At 43.5% G+C, this 20591-nt stretch overlaps 3 protein-coding genes across 4 annotated transcripts in view; 2 read left to right on the forward strand and 1 right to left on the reverse strand.

Annotated features, from left to right (window-relative positions):
- PSME4 (proteasome activator subunit 4) overlaps positions 1 to 4177 on the forward strand; it is a 59790-nt gene extending 55613 nt beyond the window's left edge. For both annotated transcript variants that reach the window (XM_030448260.1, XM_030448261.1), the window contains 2 exons: positions 556 to 694; positions 1349 to 4177. In XM_030448260.1, coding sequence (XP_030304120.1) covers positions 556 to 690 — 135 coding nt within the window. In that variant the 3' untranslated portion in view covers positions 691 to 694; positions 1349 to 4177. The remainder of the gene's footprint in view (positions 1 to 555; positions 695 to 1348) is intronic.
- Positions 4178 to 8804: 4627 nt separating this feature from the next.
- Positions 8805 to 10747, forward strand: GPR75 (G protein-coupled receptor 75). Its single transcript, XM_008493279.2, has one exon. It carries the CDS (start codon positions 8805 to 8807, stop codon positions 10425 to 10427), a length of 1623 nt encoding a protein of 540 aa, XP_008491501.1. The 3' UTR covers positions 10428 to 10747.
- Positions 10748 to 14524: 3777 nt separating this feature from the next.
- Positions 14525 to 18977, reverse strand: LOC103527993 (toll-like receptor 2). The gene is made up of 2 exons (XM_008493258.2): positions 18731 to 18977; positions 14525 to 17661 (listed from the first exon to the last, which is right to left on the reverse strand). Exon 2 carries the CDS (start codon positions 17658 to 17660, stop codon positions 15033 to 15035), a length of 2628 nt encoding a protein of 875 aa, XP_008491480.2. The 5' UTR covers position 17661; positions 18731 to 18977; the 3' UTR covers positions 14525 to 15032.
- Between the last annotated feature and the right edge of the window lie 1614 nt (positions 18978 to 20591).

Raw genomic sequence — 20591 nt, forward strand, 5'->3', positions numbered from 1 at the left:
TTTTGGTGTGTCAACCAGAGCAATGAGCTTATGGCTGAAGAATACCATATATTTAACAAACTGCTATTGTGTGCTCTACTGAATCAGGAAACTTGAAATAACTGGACTTCTGTTTATTCAATAATCTTACTTATTTTAATCACAAAAGATAGTTGAATCATTTAGGATGCATAGAGGAAATAAATCACAGAAAAACTATTTCTCATGTTCTGAGACACAAACCATTGGTTTGAAATCCTCTAGGACAAGGAAGAGGGGAAAAATATTTCACTTACATGTTTTAAGAATTTATTTTTTCAAAGTCAAAATTGTAGGTCAAATCACCTCTCATAAGAATGTTGGGGTTGTGACAGTAGTCAAATGGCTTTTACTGGAGCTGTAAAAATTAAAATACTGGAGAATTGGGCTTACTTCTCTGGAGCCTTTCTAAGCTTTACAACTGGTCAAACCCTTTGGTTTACTCAGCAGCTATTTTCCATTGTATTCGATGTTTGTTTTGTCGTGGAAATTAAATCCATAATTGATACAGATCAATGCCAATTATCTGCTATGCAGATGACTGTGAAAAAAACACTGTCGAATTTCCGAAGGACCCATCATGACAACTGGCAGGAACATAAACAGCAGTTCACAGATGACCAACTACTAGTGCTTACTGACCTCTTGGTTTCACCATGCTATTATGCATAGAAAGGTAAGATTATTTGTCTTGACACAAAGTGACAGAAATGGTCTTGAGAAACCTGCTTGAGCTCTCCAGTCTAGAATGCAGTAGAGAGGAATCCCTAAACCACAGGCAGAATGAAGTCCCTTGCACCTCCAGTGATCTGTTCAAGATCAGATTCAGTGAAATATTGTCCATCTTTTTAGTGTGTCCTCATATTATACTAACGTTTTGCTAAGACGCACTTGTTTTCTTGAATATTGATGTTCCTTTTCTCCATTTCCTGCCAGTTGGCTGCCTTTTTAAATGCCTGGCAGTTTCACTAAAGGCAAGGTATGTGCTGCTTTGTACTTCTGATGCCTCTGAGGACTTTAGCCTACCACACAGCCCAGTATGCCATCTGCAGCCCATGATGGGGAGTGACTGCTTCCAAACTGTTTCCTCTTCCACATATGGCTTTGCCACCGGGTCTCTTCACACAGGCATGTCCCCAAAGAGTGAACCCATTCCTGGAGTTTCTCTTTGTTACGCTAAAAGATTCTGATCTCTGTTGTATTGTGATGTTTTGTGACAGTATTCCAAGAGAAGTTTTAATTTGTATTTTCATTTTCTTCTGTGGTAATAGCATGAGGCAGTAATCTTGCTATGAATTCTTGTTTTGAATTTTTTCTTCTTTCTTTTCAGGGTTCTTCAGGAAAAGTGAGAATTTAGGAACCTTGCTGCAAAATAAAGGAAAGTCAAAGAAATTTATCATGTAGAAAATTTTGTGTTGGAAATCCTGATGCCTCATCAAAACCATTTTTACATACAAACAAAAAGACCTGGTTCTATTCAAAAAGAATTTCACCTCCCCAGGGAGCCTTACAGTCTGCTCCTAGCTGCACTTGCAGAGCCTGATCCTGAGTTTATTGCAAGACCCTTGTCATTGGCCTGCATAACACCAGTCTTGTTTCTGCTTCCTGATACACAGTGACTTACACTGCACATTTCTTATCCTCTTTTTCTGACCCTTCTTCCCAGCTGTTCCTGACATCAGAGAGTGCTGCAGACCAGAATATTCTCAGTCAAGCTCTCCAATTCTTTTGATGCAACTTCTTACCTAGTCAGCACACACCAGGAACCTATCTTTCTCAGAGTTTATTTTTCACTACTTGGATTTGGGTGCCCATCACGTGATGGGTTCCGTATCATTCAGTCCACCTCAGGGCAGGATTGCCTTTTTGTATCTTCCTTGTCAAAATGTAAATAGTTGGTCTTCTTCGTGTAGTGTTGATAATGGCAGGAGAAACAATGGGGAGTGAAAACTCTTGCTGCTTGGCCAGGTCTTCATAGATAGCTTGACTGTGTATGGAATACAGATCTATGGTTATCTGCATATTTTTAAGGGTGAAAGGCTGTAAGTGTTTCCACATAATTACAGCCCACAGATATGAAATCATGGACTATCAAGTGATGGTTGAATTCACAGAATTAAATGTACGCACAGTGTGGAAAAGCCCTGAATGGCTGACTATTTTTAACAGCGTATTCTCATGAAGATTGTCACTGTTTGGGCAAGCGTATCTTGTTCGAAGATTGTGGAAAGTTCTGTATTTTTTTGCCTGTGGCTTTGTTCAGAGACTGGTATCTATTGGCTATTTAACAACATGTTTAATATGTGTTACATAGTTGTAAAAGACTGTATAAATTGTAGAGGCATTGCATTGACAACATTGTACAGTTTGCAACCTTTTACATAACACCATTGTGATATTAATTTGTAAAGATTCATACTTAGATGTTAATACGGTAGTAGTTCTGGCTTTTGTATCAAATCAAATGCCATTATTAGTTTTTTAAATTATTTTCTTTAACAAAATCTCTCCGTGTCTGAAGGGCAGAGGTTTCGTTCTGGTTTTCTTGTATCTCATTATTACTATGTCACATTCAAATTTTAATGCGACACTTGTCATCTCTAAATGCTGACATCACATGTTCTGGTGTGACAGGTTCATAGAATGTGAGGTGCGTTGAAATAATTCATAAACGTGTGTGTGTGTGTGTGTGTTGTTTCAACTTCCATGCAACCTTGCAGGAGCACTGAGACGTTCTGAGTGATCTACCTGCTGCGTGTGTGACTCATTCCAAACTTCAAAGCACAGCAGTGTTCCTGGTGCATTTAATGAGTGTCAGCACACAGATGTAACCACTGTATAGCATAGTGCCAAAATTATTATTTCAATTGTGTATGTAGCTTAAGACCCAATAAATGGATTGTTTGTAACATCTGCATTTTTGTATATCTAAAGCTGAAATTTCTTACTTTAAGACTAACTGAAGGTGATTTTCTGTGCTTTTGAGCTTTTTGTATAAGGCATGTGCTTATGGTGGGATTTGGCAGAGTTAAGGCAACAATAAGGATTAAAGATTTTATTGTTGGGAAACTAGCTTTTTTATTTACATCAAAATACCTTGTACGTGGTGAGGCTTGCCCAAAAAATATCTTCTGAGAGGTACACTTAAAATTAGAGAAGCTAGTTGGAAGTGGAGAGTATTTTGCTGCTAGAATTAAAATAGAAAAATATTTTAAAGGAAAGTATTTGCTTGAAAGGATCATGTTTATGGAGCAGCTACTGTATGTGCCATTTTACCTACATTAAGGGCAGCTGACTACAGGATCCAGCTCTGCTGCTTTTCACTATAGTTGGGAGTTTCTTGCATATCTGTCACCAAAGTGTAGCTTGAGTGGGTTGCAGTGTAGAGGATCCAGTGGTCTGTAGAGAATCATTCTGCAGGGAGAGTTATGAAGGCAAATAACTAGTTGGTATTAATAATAGCTGTTGGTTATAAATAAGCAATAAATTACTTGATCCAAACAGCTCACCCAGAAAATAGGGTACCTATTTAAATTAGAGTTCTGTAGGATAAAATATAGCTATGGTGTGAACAAACTTGTACTAATTGACTTGCTGTGGGCAAAAGATTATTAGTCTATTCTGAGAATGTAGGAGAAACTTTGAGTTCTTCATGAACTACCACAACTCCCTTGCTACTTTTCTTCCTGAAGTTTCGTCAAGCAATATGTACGTGTAATGAGTTTTGATCTATCACTGTTGTCTTGTGCTGTCTCTTCCCTAAAGCCTTAGAGATGCAACAACACCTCAGTCTGGAGAGGGAGACATTTCTAGTGTGAGTTGAGAAAAACTTTCTCCTTGAACAATAAGGGAGGTGGAAAAATACCTTGGAGATGGTTTTCATAGCTTTAGTGACCACATGTCAGTCTGCATGAATAATCTCTATGACCACTGCTGTCTGAAGCACCAAAGAATGGTAATAATGAAAGGCAGAATTAATTTGTTAGTGTGTTTTTTTATGCTAGAAGTTGCAGTGCCTTACTGTTGAGTACCTGTCTTGCTAGAGTATTAAGAATGGAATGATCTCCGATATTTCCATAACTCAGTGGGTATATTTGTGAAAACATGCTGATACTGCAGCAGATTGACACTTTTTCAATAAAAGCATATAAGAAAATCAGTTACGCAACTAAGAGTTGTGTTTTTGGGTGTCATTGCAGACTTGACACATGACTGTGCTATTAACAAGTTGACCTAATCTGCATATGGATTTCTAAAAAAAAAATGGAAAAGTTATGAAGTTCATTATTTCTGAGGTGGGATGTTTTGAATGTATTTCTCTATGTCCAGGTATGACCTCTCTCATCATTTTTACTTATTTACTTTTTTAGCAAGTTGCTGAGTGTCCCAGGCTTGGTACACAAAGATATCTCCTGTCAGTTTTTCACAGTTAGACTTCCTGGTATCCTACACTCTTTTCAGTCTCGCATTCTTCCATGGCTTCAGAATACCTGGAATCCTATAGCAGAGGTGCCAGCTTCCTTTTCCCCTGTGGAAAACACGATCTGGTAAGATGCAAAAGGGGAAAAAACATCAACTTCCTCATCAGTAGAAAGTTTTGCTGGCTGTTGTCTTTTCAGGACTTTGACTTCAAACCTGCTGTGAATTATCAACTAACTTGTTTTACATTCTCAGTGGCATTGTGCAGTGACTGGAAGGTAATTGCTGTGGATTCCCTATCAGAAAATACTTGCTGTACAGCCATGTTGCTGGACAGAGAAGGGGATTTCCAATAAGGGGGGAAATCCAGCTGGACCTGAAGTAGACTTCCTGATTGTCTGCAGGCTGGAGGTAACCAAGCTCCAGGGAAGGGTTTTAGTGGTTAATCCAGTGAAGTACCCAGGGCATTAGGGCAGTGGTCATTCTTCAGTCCACTGCAAGGAATTGGGAGGTTTGATGGCAGAAGAGAATTAAACTGGGGAAGATGTAGAATATTGTTAAGCTGTTTAACAAGCAAATTGTAATTGGTTTCCACTGAGGTCAAGAGGTGCTTCTCAGAGCTATGAAGAGAGTTTTTGAAGGGAAATTCCAATCAGCTGAGGAGAAAAAAAAAAAAAAAAAAATAAGGTTGGTATCCTCTCCAAGAGGATGACTCTTGGTAAAGCAGTCTTGAGTCAAGAGTTCTCAGTACAGATCAGAGCTTCAACTAGAATTTGCTGCATCCTACAAAGGCAGACTGGAAAAAGGAGAAGGGTTGTTTTTCCTTCTGTGTTCCAATATTTTTGTCCTACAGCTGCTTTGTTAAAAGCCTGAGGCAGTGCTCTTATGCTAAAATGGGGACAGTTTCCATAATAAAAAATAATGTCCAGTTTCTGGTGCTTTAATGTCTGCAAAACTTGACCCTGCTGTAGAAATTGTCTTGAACATAATTTCTCCTTATGCAGCTGGAACTCCAAGGCTGAAAAATATTTGAGAAGCTTGATAGTACTAGAACATGAGCCTTTCCTTTAATTAGTAAAGCAGCAATAGTGCTGCAAAGGAAGAGTTTGTATCTGAGTACCTTGTGCAAGATGCTGCGAAAGTTTAATGCGGTTGTGATTTTTGCCTTGCAAAACAGGTTTCTTCCACTGGACTTTTCTTTTACCCCAAACTTTTAAAGTTCTTTCAATAAGGGGCAGGCCAGCAAGATGCTTCACTGTGCCAAAGGGACTGCATAGTGCTCCATGTTCCCATGGAGATAATTTTTGCCTCTCCTCATGCTCTGGCTGCCTGAGTACAAGCCCTGTGTTCAGCAACCTTCTCTTTCAGCATTCACAGGCTCTCTGCTGAATGACAGTTTTTCTCATCCAGTCTCATCAGCTTGTGCTTTTCTGCTGAAATGTTTAAGGCTCACAGGCTATAACGATGCATATTCTTCCTTAATTTCAAACTACGGTAACTCAAGAGGGATAAATCATTTTAAAACAAAACAAACAAAACCTACCCCACGCCCTTGCACCTGATTGTGTTGCATTGACAAAATGAGTGATACTTTGAACCTAATGGTAATGGAAAAATTTTCTTTTTTTACATTTTTGCACATAACTAGTTATAAAATAGTTAACTTTCTTACAGTTTTGACTCTTAAATGGATTTTTCAGCATTTCAGGTAGGGGTTCAAAAGTACATGAGGGGTCAGAGTCTTTCTAACACCTGTAAACCCAAGTTTGATACGAACAGCCCTAGTAGTCATGTGCACCCTACTTCTGTATATTCCACCTGCTAGTCTCATAATCACAGGGCACTAACAAGTCCAACTGTGGTCATCCAGGTTTGAGCGCTGGACAAATAACACCTGGAATTGCATAGGCCTTTCCAACATTTTAAAGGACTCATTTGGCAAAATGTATTACTACGCCTATGTTTTTCTTAAATGACATCACAGAAACCCTCGAAGCCTGATGTGAACTCTGATTAGACACTGTGGAACTAAAGTTGTTTTTTATGCAGTGTCTTGCTTGCATCTGAAGTTGCCTGCTCTGAAAGGACATGGATATTGTGTGCTCACAGCACAGCAATCATCACTGTTTCCTTGGCATTAATTACTTAAAAATCATTCACTCTTGGGATAGGCTGATATGTTGTCATCTGTGTAAAATAAGAAAATTCAAGGAGATCTCAGCTTGTCAGCAAAAAAACTTTTACTCAGTAGGGCCAGGATTCATCCACAGAATTCAAATTCACCATGGCTGAAGAACAAACATATAAGTAACAGTGAAAATAAAAGTGATGGCCAATCAGAGAGCACAGCTTAAACAAAAACTGTGAACATTATATTTTGGTTTTTGGACCTTCTCCCTCCTGTATGTAAGTAGTTGAGGAATGAAAACATGTCGAAGTGCACATGGCCTGGGTGCCCAGGTTGCAGTGTGGTGTTGGCATTCCCCTGCCCCAGATCCTGATAACAAATCTGGACCGAGTTCTAGCTGGAAGTATGTTTAGCATGAAAGGTGTAGTGAAATGAGGCAACCAGGTGCCACTAATTGCCAGGCAGTGGGCATGAGCTTGTGTCAAGCCCACCTGTGTCTGATTAGGGTGGGCCCCCACTGCGCATGAGCAGGATTAGGGGGCCAATAAAAGGTACGCAGTGGGGGCCCACCCTAATTAGGCACAGGGGGGCTTGACACAAGCTCATGCTTACTCCCTGGCAATTAGTGGCACCTGGTTGCCTCATTTCACTACAGAAAGGCTCTTAGGCTGAGCTGTGGTTGCAAGTCGTTAGTTTACTGGAAAAATTGGTCTTAGTTTTAAAAAGTGTTGAAAAAAATTAATGAGCAGATTAGCACTGACAAGCTTTCAGATACCGAGTTAGCGCTCTTGTCAGTGGATGCTGCTACGGAGCTCCACTATGCTTCTGTCTGATTGCTGGGAGCAGGGGAAGGTTAAGACAATATATATTTGTATATGTATAGATATAAAATAAGTATATGTAAAAATGTATAGTATAAGACAAGTACCCATGCCTGTCAGAAGTCTTCTGTGGGACTTCTGTACCTTGCCTGGCTCCACTTTTTGTCTCTTTCACCTACGTGACACTGCTCCCTTGGTACTTTCTGCTGGTGGCAGCCTGTACTGTCTTGGAGAACGGGTGCTGCGTGCCCATGTAAGTATTATGAAATCCCTTTAAGTGCTCAGACATCCAGTGCTCTACATCACTTTAAAGGGCAAGTATAGTATTTCTGATAGTAGTAGAAACTATCAAGAAAGAATATTGTTGTTTTTTTTTTTTCCCTCTCCCCCTGGTGTGGGAATACACAACTTCACCTCAACTCCTGTGCTTATGGCCACAGACCAGCAAACAAAAAGGGCATCCCTACCCCTCCTGAGTTTTCTCAGGGAAGAAATGCAGAAGTTCCAGGTGAGAAAGATTCAGTATGAAAAATTGCAAAAAAATTTTAACAGGTTTTGGTTCAGTGCAGGTGTTATGGTGGTGTGTTACGTCAACACGGAGAAACCTAAAACCCTGAGTGTCCTCCTGTTAACTTGAGATCCTGGTAAAAGCATGGCTGTGATGGGGCTTGTCGCAAAACCTCCAGCTGCCTCAGTTCTCTGCTTCGTGAGCGGGACGTGTCCTTTGGTGACGCTGCCATCTCCCTCCGCGGGGAGCTTTTGGAGGGGGAGTGGAGCACTTTGTACACTAATGCCAAGAGACATGGGGAATACAAACATATTAAAAAAACAGAGTCTAGGCTGCTACGGCGCTTTGCATCAAAGCAGCGAGTTGCAACAACCGTGTGCAGCTGCAAGTCGGGGTGTTGGTACAGCTCCTGCTTGCCAAGCTGGACCGACACACGTAAGCCCGCAGTTCGGGAAGCCCGGTGGGTGCCTGAGTGCTTCGCGAAACCCGCCCGCTCCTGCCTGCACCGGTGACGAAGCCGCCTGGAGACAAACTGGGAGGAGGCTGTCTGCGGCTCCCGCCCTGCCAATTCCCCCTTTGCCCGTCAGGCCCCACTCTCCGCAGACGCGGCGGCAAAAAGGTAGCGGGGCGGGTGGCGTCGAGCGAGGAAGGGGCCGGGCCCAACCGCAGCGGGGGGTGGTGGCTATGGCCGTCATGGAGGGGTGGGCGGCGCCATCTCGGGGTCAGCCCTGAGGGAGGGAGCGGCAGCTACGGAGGGAAGGGGGGGGGGGCGGTGCCATGTCGCGGTCAGCCCTAAGGGAGCGGCGGTAACGGGGTGGGTAGGGCCATGTCAGGGGCAGCCCTGAGGGAGTGGCGGCGGTAACGGAGCGGGCCCGCCTGGGCCGCAGCCGCGGTGAGGCGGCGGGCGGAGATGAACGCGTCAGGGCGGCTGCCGGCGGGGGGCCAGGAGGAGCCCCCCGGGGCCTCGCTGCTGCCGCTGGGCCGGAACGGCAGCGCCACGGACCCTCGGGAGGGGACCCACGCCGTCACCTTGGCGGCCTGCGCCTCCCTGCTGGCTCTGGTCTTCTGCCTTGGTTCCTACGGCAACCTCATCGTCCTCCTGTCCTTCTTCGACCCGGCCCTCAGGAAATTCAGGACCAACTTCGACTTCATGATCCTCAACCTCTCCTTCTGTGACCTCTTCATCTGCGGGGTGGCCGCCCCCATGTTCGCCTTCGTCCTCTTCTTCGACTCGGGCCGAGGTGTCCCGGGTGCCTTCTGCTTCACCTTCCACCTCACCAGCTCTGGGTTCATCATCATGTCACTCAAGACGGTGGCGGTCATTGCCCTGCACCGGCTGCGCATGGTGCTGGGGAAGCAGCCGCACCGCGCTGCCTCTTTCCCCTGCACCTTCCTCCTCACCCTGCTCCTCTGGGCCACCAGCTTCACCCTGGCCACCTTGGCCACCCTGAAGACCCGCAGCTCCCGGCTCTGCCTGCCCATGTCTAGCTTCGCCAGTGGTGAGGGGAAAGTCATCCTCTACCTCTATGTCACCGATTTCATCTGCTGCGTGGCTGTGGTGTCCGTCTCCTATGTCATGATCGCCCAGGCCCTGCGGAGGAATGCCCAGGTGAGGAAGTGCCCGCCTGCGGTGGCTGTGAATGCCTCCAGACCGCAGCCCTTTGCGGGGCCACCAGCCGCCGGGGAGGGAGGCTGTGTCCAGACTGCCGTGCCTGCCTTGTACAGGAACCAGGGCTACAGCAAGCCGCAGCACCTCCAGACGCATGGCTACACCAAACACCTCAGCCAGCCACCAGCCACCTCTGCTGGCCGGCTCCAGCTGGTGTCGGCGGTCAACCTGTCCACAGCCAAGGACTCCAAAGCAGTGGTGACCTGTGTTGTCATCGTGCTCTCTGTTCTGGTTTGCTGCTTGCCTCTGGGCATTTCTTTGATGCAGGACATGCTGTCCAGCAGCAGTGGCTTTGTTCTCTACCAGTTTGAGCTCTGTGGATTTACCCTCATTTTTTTCAAATCTGGATTGAATCCTTTTATATATTCCCGCAACAGTGCTGGACTGAGGAGACGAGTCCTCTGGTGTCTGCAGTACGTAGCTGTTGTCTTTTTCTGCTGCAAGCAGAAGACAAGGCTTCAGGCCATGGGCAAGGGCAGCCTGGAAGTCAACAGGAACAAGTCATCCCACCACGAAACCAATTCAGCCTACGTGTTGTCTCCAAAACCTCAGAAAAAGATTATGGACCAAGCCTGTGCTCCTACCCACTCCAAGGAAAGCGTGCTGAGTCCCAAGGCTTCTGTCAGGCATCAGCACTACGCACAGAGCAGCTCAACCCCCATGAACACCCGAATTGAACCCTATTACAGTATCTATAACAGCAGCCCTTCCCAGGAAGGGAGCACCCCCAACAGCGTACAGCCGGTGAGCTCAGCTTTCGGGTTTGCCAAGTCCTACGTTGCCATGCATTATCACGCTACCAGCGACCCGCGGCGGGACTGCCACACCGCCTCGACGAAGCAGATCCCAGTGCCCTCAGTGTAACCTGAGGAGAGGGTTCTGAGCTAGCTGAGGGGCTAGCTTCCTTTTCTTAATGGTTATTTTGAACTCAGAGACACGGTGCTGCTGTACTACTGCCAATTAAGAAAAATGCCACAATATCCAATTGCATTTGAAGTGAATGCTGGGGTATCACTTCCACGGCTCGCTCTTGAATTTCTGTGGCTAGTCTTTTAGATTTGTATATGGCATTGTTACCTGAGGGTGGTTTTGTTACTCAGTTTTACTGCAGAACAAGTAAAAATAAATAAGCATTATAACTGTGTGATTTGCTACATCATAAGGCAGAATACCTTGGAGAATGATCCGAGGCTGCGACCTGTTAAATTGCATGCTTGCTGTTATTTTCTAGAAGGAGGAATTAGGAGGATGCTTGGTGTTATGACACTGAAGTTTAAGCTCTTCCTGTTGCAGCAAGTTGAAAGGATCAGTAGTATTTTGTTGTAGCAAGTGTCTGTAATCATGAAGGTCCTTTCTGTTCACAGGGTGAAGTCCTGGTTCCGTTGAGGTAAATGGCAGAAGGTCCATGAACTTCAACCAAAGTTGAGTATTTCAGCCCCGGCTTCCTCAAGCAGGACATAGCATTTGACAAACAGTGCTACATTGCCCGTGGGGAAGGACTTTGAGGAAGTGCTGTGGCGCTGTAATAAAGTTTACAAGTTTCTCAAGTTTATATGTATTAATTCTTGCTGTACGTTTATTTTAAGGATTGGTGGTGTTACGTATTCCAAAATAATATATTTGAAGAAGTATTTTACATCTAATAGAATTAACTGTGCAATACCCAACTAAAGGTGTTACTCAAGGATCAAGATGAATATTGAAATATTATAGAACTGATACCCTGTTAGTAATGCAGTCCCCTCTGTGGTTTTCTAGTTGGTAAACAGTTACACAAACAAGAGTATTACAGGTTGCTTTCTTGTCTGGGACTTTGTATAAAAGTGGGGATTGGAAGCTTGAGCTGTGGTATTTCTGACAGGTAGAACTGGCAGCTGTTACAATTTAAAAAACCAGAATGTCCGTGTAACAAGAGGACTACAAGTTTTGAGGTTTTCATAAGAAGTCTAATGTGAGTTTTAGAGATCAATAATCTGTCTACTTACAAACTTTATCTGTTGGTCTACACAGTGAGCAGATAACAGAAGTTAAATATTTCCTTGTGAAACGGAGGTATTTAAATTCCTGACAATTATGACTTTAAGTGGCTGGATCTTCTCAAAACAAGCAATTACCTTTCAACTTCTGTGGACTTCAGCAGAGCCTTAGTGCCTGTAATAATCGTGCCACAGACTTTTGGTGCCTCATTACAGGAAAATGCCACATCTTTAGCAAAATTACTGTGCTGGGAAGATGATTAGATTTAGAAACAAAAACCTTTCACATCATTATTGTCTGTGAGTTGTTGGTTTAGGCAGTTTGTTAACTAAACTATTTCCAAGATTTTCCCGGAAGACTTTTACATTATGAACACTCTTCTTTGCTTAGCTCTGAATTTTAATTAATGTTGAAGAATTCCAGACAGCATTCTTGCAATAAAGTGGATAAAAACAACTTTCTAATATGAATGTAAAATTGTAACCTCTGTCTTTTCCCTCTGCCCAGCTCCTTTTCTCTAAAAACGAACAACACTGTTCTTTCTAAAGTAATTATAACAGGTAACTGAAAGATTTGCCTTGGTTTTTTTTTTCTGTCTTTGCATTTCTTTTTAATACAACATGTACTAATTTGGAGAGAAAAAAAAAAATCTGTGGGATCCTGTTATTTTGTTTCAAACTGCATTTTTGTAGCAATACTTTTAGACTGTAAGGAGTACGGGGTGGGACCTCAAAAGAGGTTGCAGGATGGGGTCCTGCATGTTCCCTAAAGTAAGCTGACTATTTTCATCAAGACTGGGTTTAAGAAAGCAGTTTTGGGATTTGTTGCATGTACATATAACTCCTACTGTGCATTTGGTTTGGATCACAAGAGCTTCAACACATGATAAAAGGTTAAATCCCTTGCACCTTATTCATAAAAGTAATTTGAATCCAGTATTCATGTGAAAGTAAAGCAAGAACGGGACAGCTTGAGGACAGAAGGAGGCTTTGGTGCCGTTATGTGATGTGATACTAAGACAAAATAACTGAAATCCCTTTAAAGCACTATGTAATTTTCCTCTTTCTGTTATGTCCTGGTGCCAGATGTGTTCTTACTACAACCAATGTGTTAACATGTTTACAGTGTCAGATGGGAAAGCGCAACACCTTTCAATCTGCAGTAGCACCAAAATCTGATTTAAGTTGCCATTTGTACTAAATAACTGCTCTGGGGCTTTTCAGCTGCTTTTCAAGTTGCTAGTGGTGGCTGCTGTTATGGTATTTGGCCTGAGGACTGTGTATGCTTTATTACTGAAAATCTGCCTTTGTGGTCTTGGATGTACTGCTACCAATTTTACCAGAGTATCTCATGAAATAAGGAGTGGCCTCAAAGCATAAAGAAGCTTATTAGAAAAACAGCTGATTAATTACCTGAGGCTGAGCTCACGAACAAGTGTTTTCTGGTTGTTTAAATGAACAAAAGTTACTGAAAGATTTAATAATTTACAGTCTTTTTAACTCCTAGGTCTTGCTTTATAGAAGAGTTGATTATTTCAGCAGTTGGCCTGCAGTATGGTATTTTTCATCCTAAAAGCTACTAATGCCAAATAATTTTAAACAACATGTACATAACCTCAAGAAGTTGCTAAAGAATGTACAGCTGTTGGGCACCACCTCAGAACTTTTTAGACTAGAGATTTTAGAGGTTTCTGTGAGGTGGTATACAATTTTTTTCTGTCACAGAGCCAGCCTGCCTTAGCAGTAGGGCTTCAAAAGCTGAGGAGAGCACCACACAAAAATGAGATAGATGAGAGTGAAGAAGACCTAATAATTTTGTGGTATCTTGTTTTATGGTATGTATGGCTTAGGTACCTAATTTGTCGCTTGTTAGGAAAGGTGTGAAAATTATTCCACATATAATCTTCAGTACCCTTGAACCTGCTGCACAGGAAATAAAAAATAAAGAGACCTGTGAAACATGAGGGTTGTGCTTCCCTGCACCATCATCTCTTTACCTTCTCCCACAAGGCAGCAAAGCACAGCAGTAGAGAGCCACTGCTGTGCCTTGTGGATATACCAAGTACAGTATCCATAAGTTGAATCAATACTGGCAAATTGACTTTTAAATGTCATTTATTATGTGCTAATAAAAGCTGACAACGGTCGTTGTTAATTTCTGTATAAAATGGGTTTATATTTAGTATTTTTGTTCACTACAAAAGCAATCCCTGAGCCTTGCTACAATGTGTTTTCCCTTTTTACCAGGAAGCAGGACAGAGAGGGGGCTAACCACATCCTGCTCCAGCAGGATCTTTCCCCTTTCAGAATGCATTGCAGAAACATTGCTGTATTTGCTGATACATCTTTATGTTTGTCTCATGTGTCTCATGTTTCTGCTTTTTGCCATCGAATAGGGTGGGACTGGTCCTATTTTGTCACAGCAGAGTGAGTTTGTGTTTCAAACACACTGACTCATGTGTTGTACATGGACATTCCACCTTCCTGTGTCCATGGTCTTCTGCTGGGAATTCATTTGGGTGTGTTCATCTTGCAAGCAAGTCCAGATTGTGCTACACTAAATAATTTGTTCTCACCTGGTATTTATTTTACCTCACAGTCTGCTGATTTTGCTTGAATGTGAAAATCACATCAGCTGATTTTTTTTTATTTGTTTCAAATACAATAGAATTATTATTAAGTAGCCTAAGTTATCCCAGGGATTATGCAGAGGTAGTTAAAGAGGCCAGGGTGATTGTGTCAAGTGAAGTTTTCCTAAGTTTAAAGAATAATATACATAACTTGACTCCTTATTCTTCTGAAGTTTGTAACAGCATTTAACTAAAGCTCACATTCGTTACTTAACAGTAGAGACTGACACACTCAGCTGTTCGGTTTTTGTTTTTTTTTTATTGTGTGGTTGTATGTGCTGATTTGTAATTGTAATAGAATTTAGAGTCTTATCTCTTCCACCAGTTACTTAAAGTTAATGCTGAAGCAGTGTGGATTTGTAATTGCATCTCTCACATGGCTGCGTTAAGTAAATCTTTTTATCTTTTCTTGCTAAACCACAGAAGGAAGCTGTTACCCATGTACTGTTATGGCTTGTGGTTTTTTTATGTGTAAGGTGTGTGTTCCCATCCCAGGCTGTAGTAGAACAGAGAATCTGGGCTTCAGCTTTATTTTTCAGTGACACCACTTTTTCCTGCAGTAACCTCAAAAAAAGTTAGGACATGCAGTGTGACTCAAGTTCTTCTTCCTTTCAGGTGACATCTGCAGCATTTCAAGAAATGCTAGAAGTATCTGAAGAAAATCAAGCACGTGGGAAGAAAAGGGTGTCATCAGCACTCGGGTCTCGAGTTTTATCATACGGAATAACGTGCGTGCTACAAACCCATTAGTAACTGATCCCAGACAGCCCCTGTTGCAGCATAGCAGCCTTTGCAGGTAAACATCAACATGCTTTTATTTGACCACAGACTTTCCAGGCACAATTTTGACACGTTCTTGTGTGTCATTCCATCTCGTACCTCTCCTCAGTGCCTCCATTTTCTGCTTTCACAAGGGGTTCATTTGTTGTTCTTAAGACAGCTGCCAGCTGATGCCAGAACATTTTCTGTTTGTGTTCCTCAGGGCTCCACTTTAAGTAGGTTTTCCTTTTCAATAGTTTCCTGAGCTTGCTGAACTTCTGTGGCACACTGTCAGGCGGGAGGTCTTCCAGCACAATCATGATGAGGGAGTCTTGGTTTTCATTCAGAACCCGATGTTCAGCAAAATACAGTTCATACTGACACCAGCAGCTGTTTACAAAACTGGGAGAGAGAACAAAAAGGACTTTATGGCTGTTCTCTATGCAGTAGAAAATGTTACCAAGTATGGGATGCCCTGGTTTGAAATCCCTCTCATGATAACATATCTTGAATCCATCGTTTTCCAGTTTTGCCAACAGATTATCTTTTGTCCAGTTTGCATCTTGTTCACTGTATGAAATGAAGGCATCGAAGGGCTTGTTTTCTGGCCTCTTCTCATATTGCTTCCTCTTGGCCATACACCAGTACCAACCCATCCGCACGTACCACAGCCCATCAAACTTCCAGCACAAGCCTGTTAACACCAAGACGATCAGGATGGCAACACAGGCTGTAATGGCCATCTGGATGCCCAGGGAGCACTGTAGCAGCGTGAGGTTGCTGCTCTCCACCAGCCAGCCCCTTCTGTCTTGTGGGAAGCTGCACCTGAGATGCCCTCTGCCATTTATCTGCAAATGGGGGTTGTGCATATATACATTCACAAACCAGTACAAGTCGCAGTTACAAAAGAAATGTTTACCTTGAACGTTCAAAATGCTCAGACTCATTAACTGGCCAAAAGTGTCCTCCACTATGGTGGTAATAGCATTGTCGCTGATGTCTAACTCAATCAGAGAGGCTGGGAGGGAGCCACGCTGCAGGAAGGAGATCTTATTTCCTGATAAATTAAAGTATTTCAGCACTGGAAGAGATTTCCCAAAGTAGTCAGGGAGTTCTGAAATGAGGTTGTGACTGCTGTCCAGGTTAGTGAGTGCAGAGAGTTGGCTGGTGGGTTCCAGTCTGGTGATCAGGTTTCCGGAAACATTCAGATACTCGAGTTTCTCCAGAGCGTTGGTTAATGACAACAGGTTCAACCTATTTTTACTGATATCACATTTTGTTAAAGTCAATGGGAAGTTCTCGGGATGCATATCTGTAATTTTATTATTCTGAATATTAAATACTGTTAAGTTGGAGACAGATTTAAATCTGGGGGGAATTACTTTAATATCACTGTTACTTATGTCGAGGTGCTGCAAGGAGGTAGGTAAGTCAGGAAGCACAGAAATCCGGTTGTTGCTGAGATCCAGAAATAATAATTCTTCCATTGTGTCAGCAAACCACTCTGGCAATTCTACAATGGAGCAGTTAGACATTTTAAGGTGATTCACTTTCTTTGGGAGGCTTTTAATGGGTGTACCCATCTCGTTCCTGACAAAGGAAATGGCATTAATATGTACAGTTCCAGGGGGGTACGTTGGAACTGCGCCAGCAATTGTTGGATATGCGGTATATATGAAGTGATTTCCCTGAATGTACATGTGTTCTAAGTTAATCATTTTTTTAGCAAAATTTTTTGGTATTTGACTTATGTTGGTGAAGGACAAATCAATGACCTTGATGGTTGTTGGGAGACAGAGTGTATCCAAGCTGTTTATGGGATTGTTGCTAATATTTAAAACCAGAAGCTTGCTGAAGGGGAACTGGCAGATCTTCTCAACATCTAGAATGTTAATTGTTATATTGTTGTAACTGGCATCAACAGACAGCACGTTTTTCATGTGAAAAAGCAGGACGGACAGTGACAGAAGATCCATTTCCAGGCCACTGTGACTAATATCAAGTTCCAAAATACTGTCCAGCTGAGCTTGGCAAAGGTCCTCATCCAATTTCACCATCAGCTCATCCTCAGACAGTTTGCTGTGGGACAGATTGAGTATCCCATTTATTGGTACTGCGCAGGAATCAGGCCTTGGTGTGGTCATGGGAGGAGAGACTGTTACATTTTTCTCTCCTCTTCGGAGAAGATTCTCTGTGCTTCGCCTGAGCCTCGGATTACCACTTTGCAAGATAGATGGACCTCTCAAATGCAGCAGCTTCTCGGTGGGTGCAGAGGGCGCCAGAGCAGCCTCTGAGGCTTTGTCAAAATACTCATAGAGCTCTGAAGACCCTGAGGTTTTGCTTGTGGGTAAGGGCTCCAGGTGAGGTGGAAGACTTGATACAAGAAGTGTCTTATCATTAAATGACAAATTCACAGAAACGAGGCTGAGGAGACTCTCAAACACACCAGGTTCAACATCCTTAATCAGATTGTAGGAAAGGTCTAATACTTCCAGGGAGTCAAAACCTTCCAAATCTCTCTTGTTTATTTTTCTAATTATGTTATGAGAGAAATTGAGAGCTCTTGCTGTTTTTGGAGCTTGTGCTTCCGTTACTGAAGAGAGGTTTAAATAGGAGTAGTCGTAAAACAGAGGGGCATGGACTGTAGATGTTCTCCGAGTTATGAAGCCATTTGCTCTACTGAATGAGAAACAAATGAAGTAGAAACGAAGGCTTCCAATAAGGATCTTCATCCTGAAGAGAAGAAATGTAAAATCCATCATTGTAAGATGCTATATGGTAATGTGTTTACCCTTTAACAAAAGATCCTAGTTTAATTGCAAGTGCAGAAACTGTTTCATTAGTCATATCTATGAATCTCTTTTTATCTACCTTTTAAATACTTTTTGCTTCGTTATTATTTTCAAGAGGCAATGCTGAAAGATGGTGTCTCAGATCAATTTGAAGGAGAATACTATTCATTTTGGATCATTGTAGATAAAGTCTGAATGATTTTTCTATTTTTTTATTCCTTCTCCCCCTGGCCCCAGGCAGGTAGTGAGCAGCCTTTGCTATAGCACGTTGTGTAATCTGAAATGTGCTTTGGTAACAGCTGCTATTACATCTCTCATCCTGGGGCACAACACCCAGGTAAGTCTGACCTGTCTGACACCTGGCTGGAGCCACTCAAGTAGTGTATTCAAAAATAACATGGGGGGGAGCCCCATATAACTGCATGACCACGTACTTTCTTGCAAGCCCATCCCTGTGGTGCTTTGCTCTCTGCCAAGAATTTACCAGTGGCAATATATTTAATACTGAGAAAAAGAGTAAGCTTTGAAGCAGAGTATCAGGCTTGTAGGATGCAGCCTCTGCCAGGAGAGGTCACTACCTGGGCATCTTTCATATCTGGAGACCTCCCATTGCCTGGTACCATCCCTGCCCAGCTCCCCCTCTTGCCCTCTCTCTGTCTGTTGCTAGTTTCCTGACACCTCTGGTCCATGCTGTGTATTTACTACATGAAAAATGGGTGCAGACCTTCCAGTGAGCAACCTGGTGTTACCCTTTGCTGCCCACCAGACTTGGACCGCCAAGCTGAACTGAGAAGAAAGGACCCCAGTGAATTCCCAGTTCTGTCCTCTGGACCCTCCACTGCCAAAAGGACCCCAACACCAGACCACCCTCCCTCCCTTGCACCTAGAAAGAACTGCCTGCAGCCCAGAGCTGCTGCCACCACAGGGGTAAGCAAGACCATGAAAAGCACTGCACATTTAAGAGACAAGATAGCTCACAACTCCCCAGGGACCTTCCCCATCCCTTTTACCTGTGAGAGCTGCACTGCTTCCCAGCCAGTACCTCTTGCTGCTGCCTTTTGTAGCACGAGGTTTTCCTCTCAGTCCTGCATATGAGGTCTTGCGTGGCAGAAGTGCTCCTGTAGGAGTGAGCAGCTGTATCTTTTGCACACTTCGACAAGGGTGAAAAAGGTAACAGGAGGTTTTATCTCTGTTTGTAGTGCTGCCTTGAATGATACACTCCTTGTTTGCAGCTAGTTTGATTCGGGATGCCCACAGAAGGGAAGTCAGCAGATTGCACAAGGCATAGAGCTCTGCCACTTTTTCTGCTAGTGATGTTTTTTTTTGTACTCTTTTGAAACTCCCACTGACTGGAAACTATTGCAGCAGCCCAGAAGCTCCCCTGTCCAGTCCTAAGGGGCTGGAAAACCCCAAGGTTTTTTGTGCTCCTTGTCTAGTCTGACTAGGCACTTCCCTGCCCCTGCAGGTTCTGGGAATTGCCCCGGTGTCATCCCTTCTGCAGATCCTGACTTGCTTTGGTAGAAGAGCCAGGAAATGAAGAGCATTTTTGACATGTCAGGAGAGATTCTTGGTCCTGCTTTCAATTTTGGGTGACGCCCCATAGATAGCTATTTCTCTCCAGCAAATCTTCCTTCCTCCAGCTAAATACAGCTGTGTTGCTCTTGAAAACCACTCTGGAAGCCCTCTTTAGGAAGATGGAGCAGCTGTATCCCAGTACGGGGCCTATCAAACCCCATCTCTTCAGCTGGCTGTGAAAGTAAATCACAGTGGGGAGTGACAAAGTCAAAAAGAATATTTTTCCAGTACAAAAATGGTTAGGCTGACAACATGCCATGCATCGTTCTGACATTTGTTGCATGCAGCACACATTTTGTGTATTAATTTGTTCACGTTGTTGGGTTTTGTTTTGTTTTTTCTGGGGATTGTGGAGGAAGAGCAGCACACAAGAAAAAAATCTAAGCAGAGAAACATGAATACCTGCAACCCTCTGGTTCTGCTTCCTGCTTTCTATATACCAGAAGAGGCTTGTTTTTCCCCGTTTTTTAGTATGATGGGTTCCTGCATCCCCAGACTTGTCTGGGAGAGGGTTGAAGCAGCAAGTGACTCCGAATTTCACATCTTTCAGATTCAAATGTGTTAGAACATAAAATTCTGCTGCATTTAATTACTTCCAGCAATGTCACCTCACAGTCTATTGTGCCTCTTGGATTTTTGCTTGCAGTGGTCCTCAGTGGTCCTCTCCCAAATCAGCTGTTGGTCAGAGGGAGATGGGAGAGGGCGGAAGAAAAGTGTTGTCTTTATCTCTGTTGATTTGCATGCTTTCGGGTAGTTTGGACAAGAGGTAGGAATGTCTGTGAGGGTGTTGCTTCCTGTGCCAGAGGCTGGCAACAGGGAGGATTGAGTCCAGATTTTGTGGTTTTGGCAGTGTGGTTTGCTCACTAAATGGCTAAAGTTGGCGTTGGTGGCACAGTCAGGTGCTCCAGCTGCTTAGTCAAAGCAGTTGTGCTTTCCCATTGCACTGGGGACTTACCCCCTCCCCCTCTGTGGGGAAGTGAAACTCTACCTTCTGCAAAATAACTGTTCTCACCTTTTCCTCTGATCTAATCACCACAATTGAGGGGTATAGCATGTTGAGGTTTCTCTTCCCTTGAGCATGACCCAGCCTGACAGAGGCAGAAAAAGTCTGACTCCATCCCCACCCATGCAGTATCTGTGTTCTGCTTGGGGGAGGTGGGAGGGGGAGAGGCACCCTGGCACATGGCCTCGGCAAGGCTGGGGCTCGGGTGCTCAGGCCAGCACCAAGACAGCCTCTGTGCTGCCTTTCCTAAGCAGCCTCGATTCAAAATAGAACTATCATGAGGGACTGCACCA

Source organism: Calypte anna, chromosome 3 (assembly GCF_003957555.1).
Source record: "Calypte anna isolate BGI_N300 chromosome 3, bCalAnn1_v1.p, whole genome shotgun sequence".
Classification (NCBI taxonomy): Eukaryota; Metazoa; Chordata; class Aves; order Apodiformes; family Trochilidae; genus Calypte; species Calypte anna.

Coding starts and splice junctions, on each gene's coding strand:
- LOC103527993 (XM_008493258.2), bottom strand. CDS start 17,660: ATGAAGATCCTTATTGGAAGCCTTCGTTTCTACTTCATTTGTTTCTCA.
- GPR75 (XM_008493279.2), top strand. CDS start 8,805: ATGAACGCGTCAGGGCGGCTGCCGGCGGGGGGCCAGGAGGAGCCCCCC.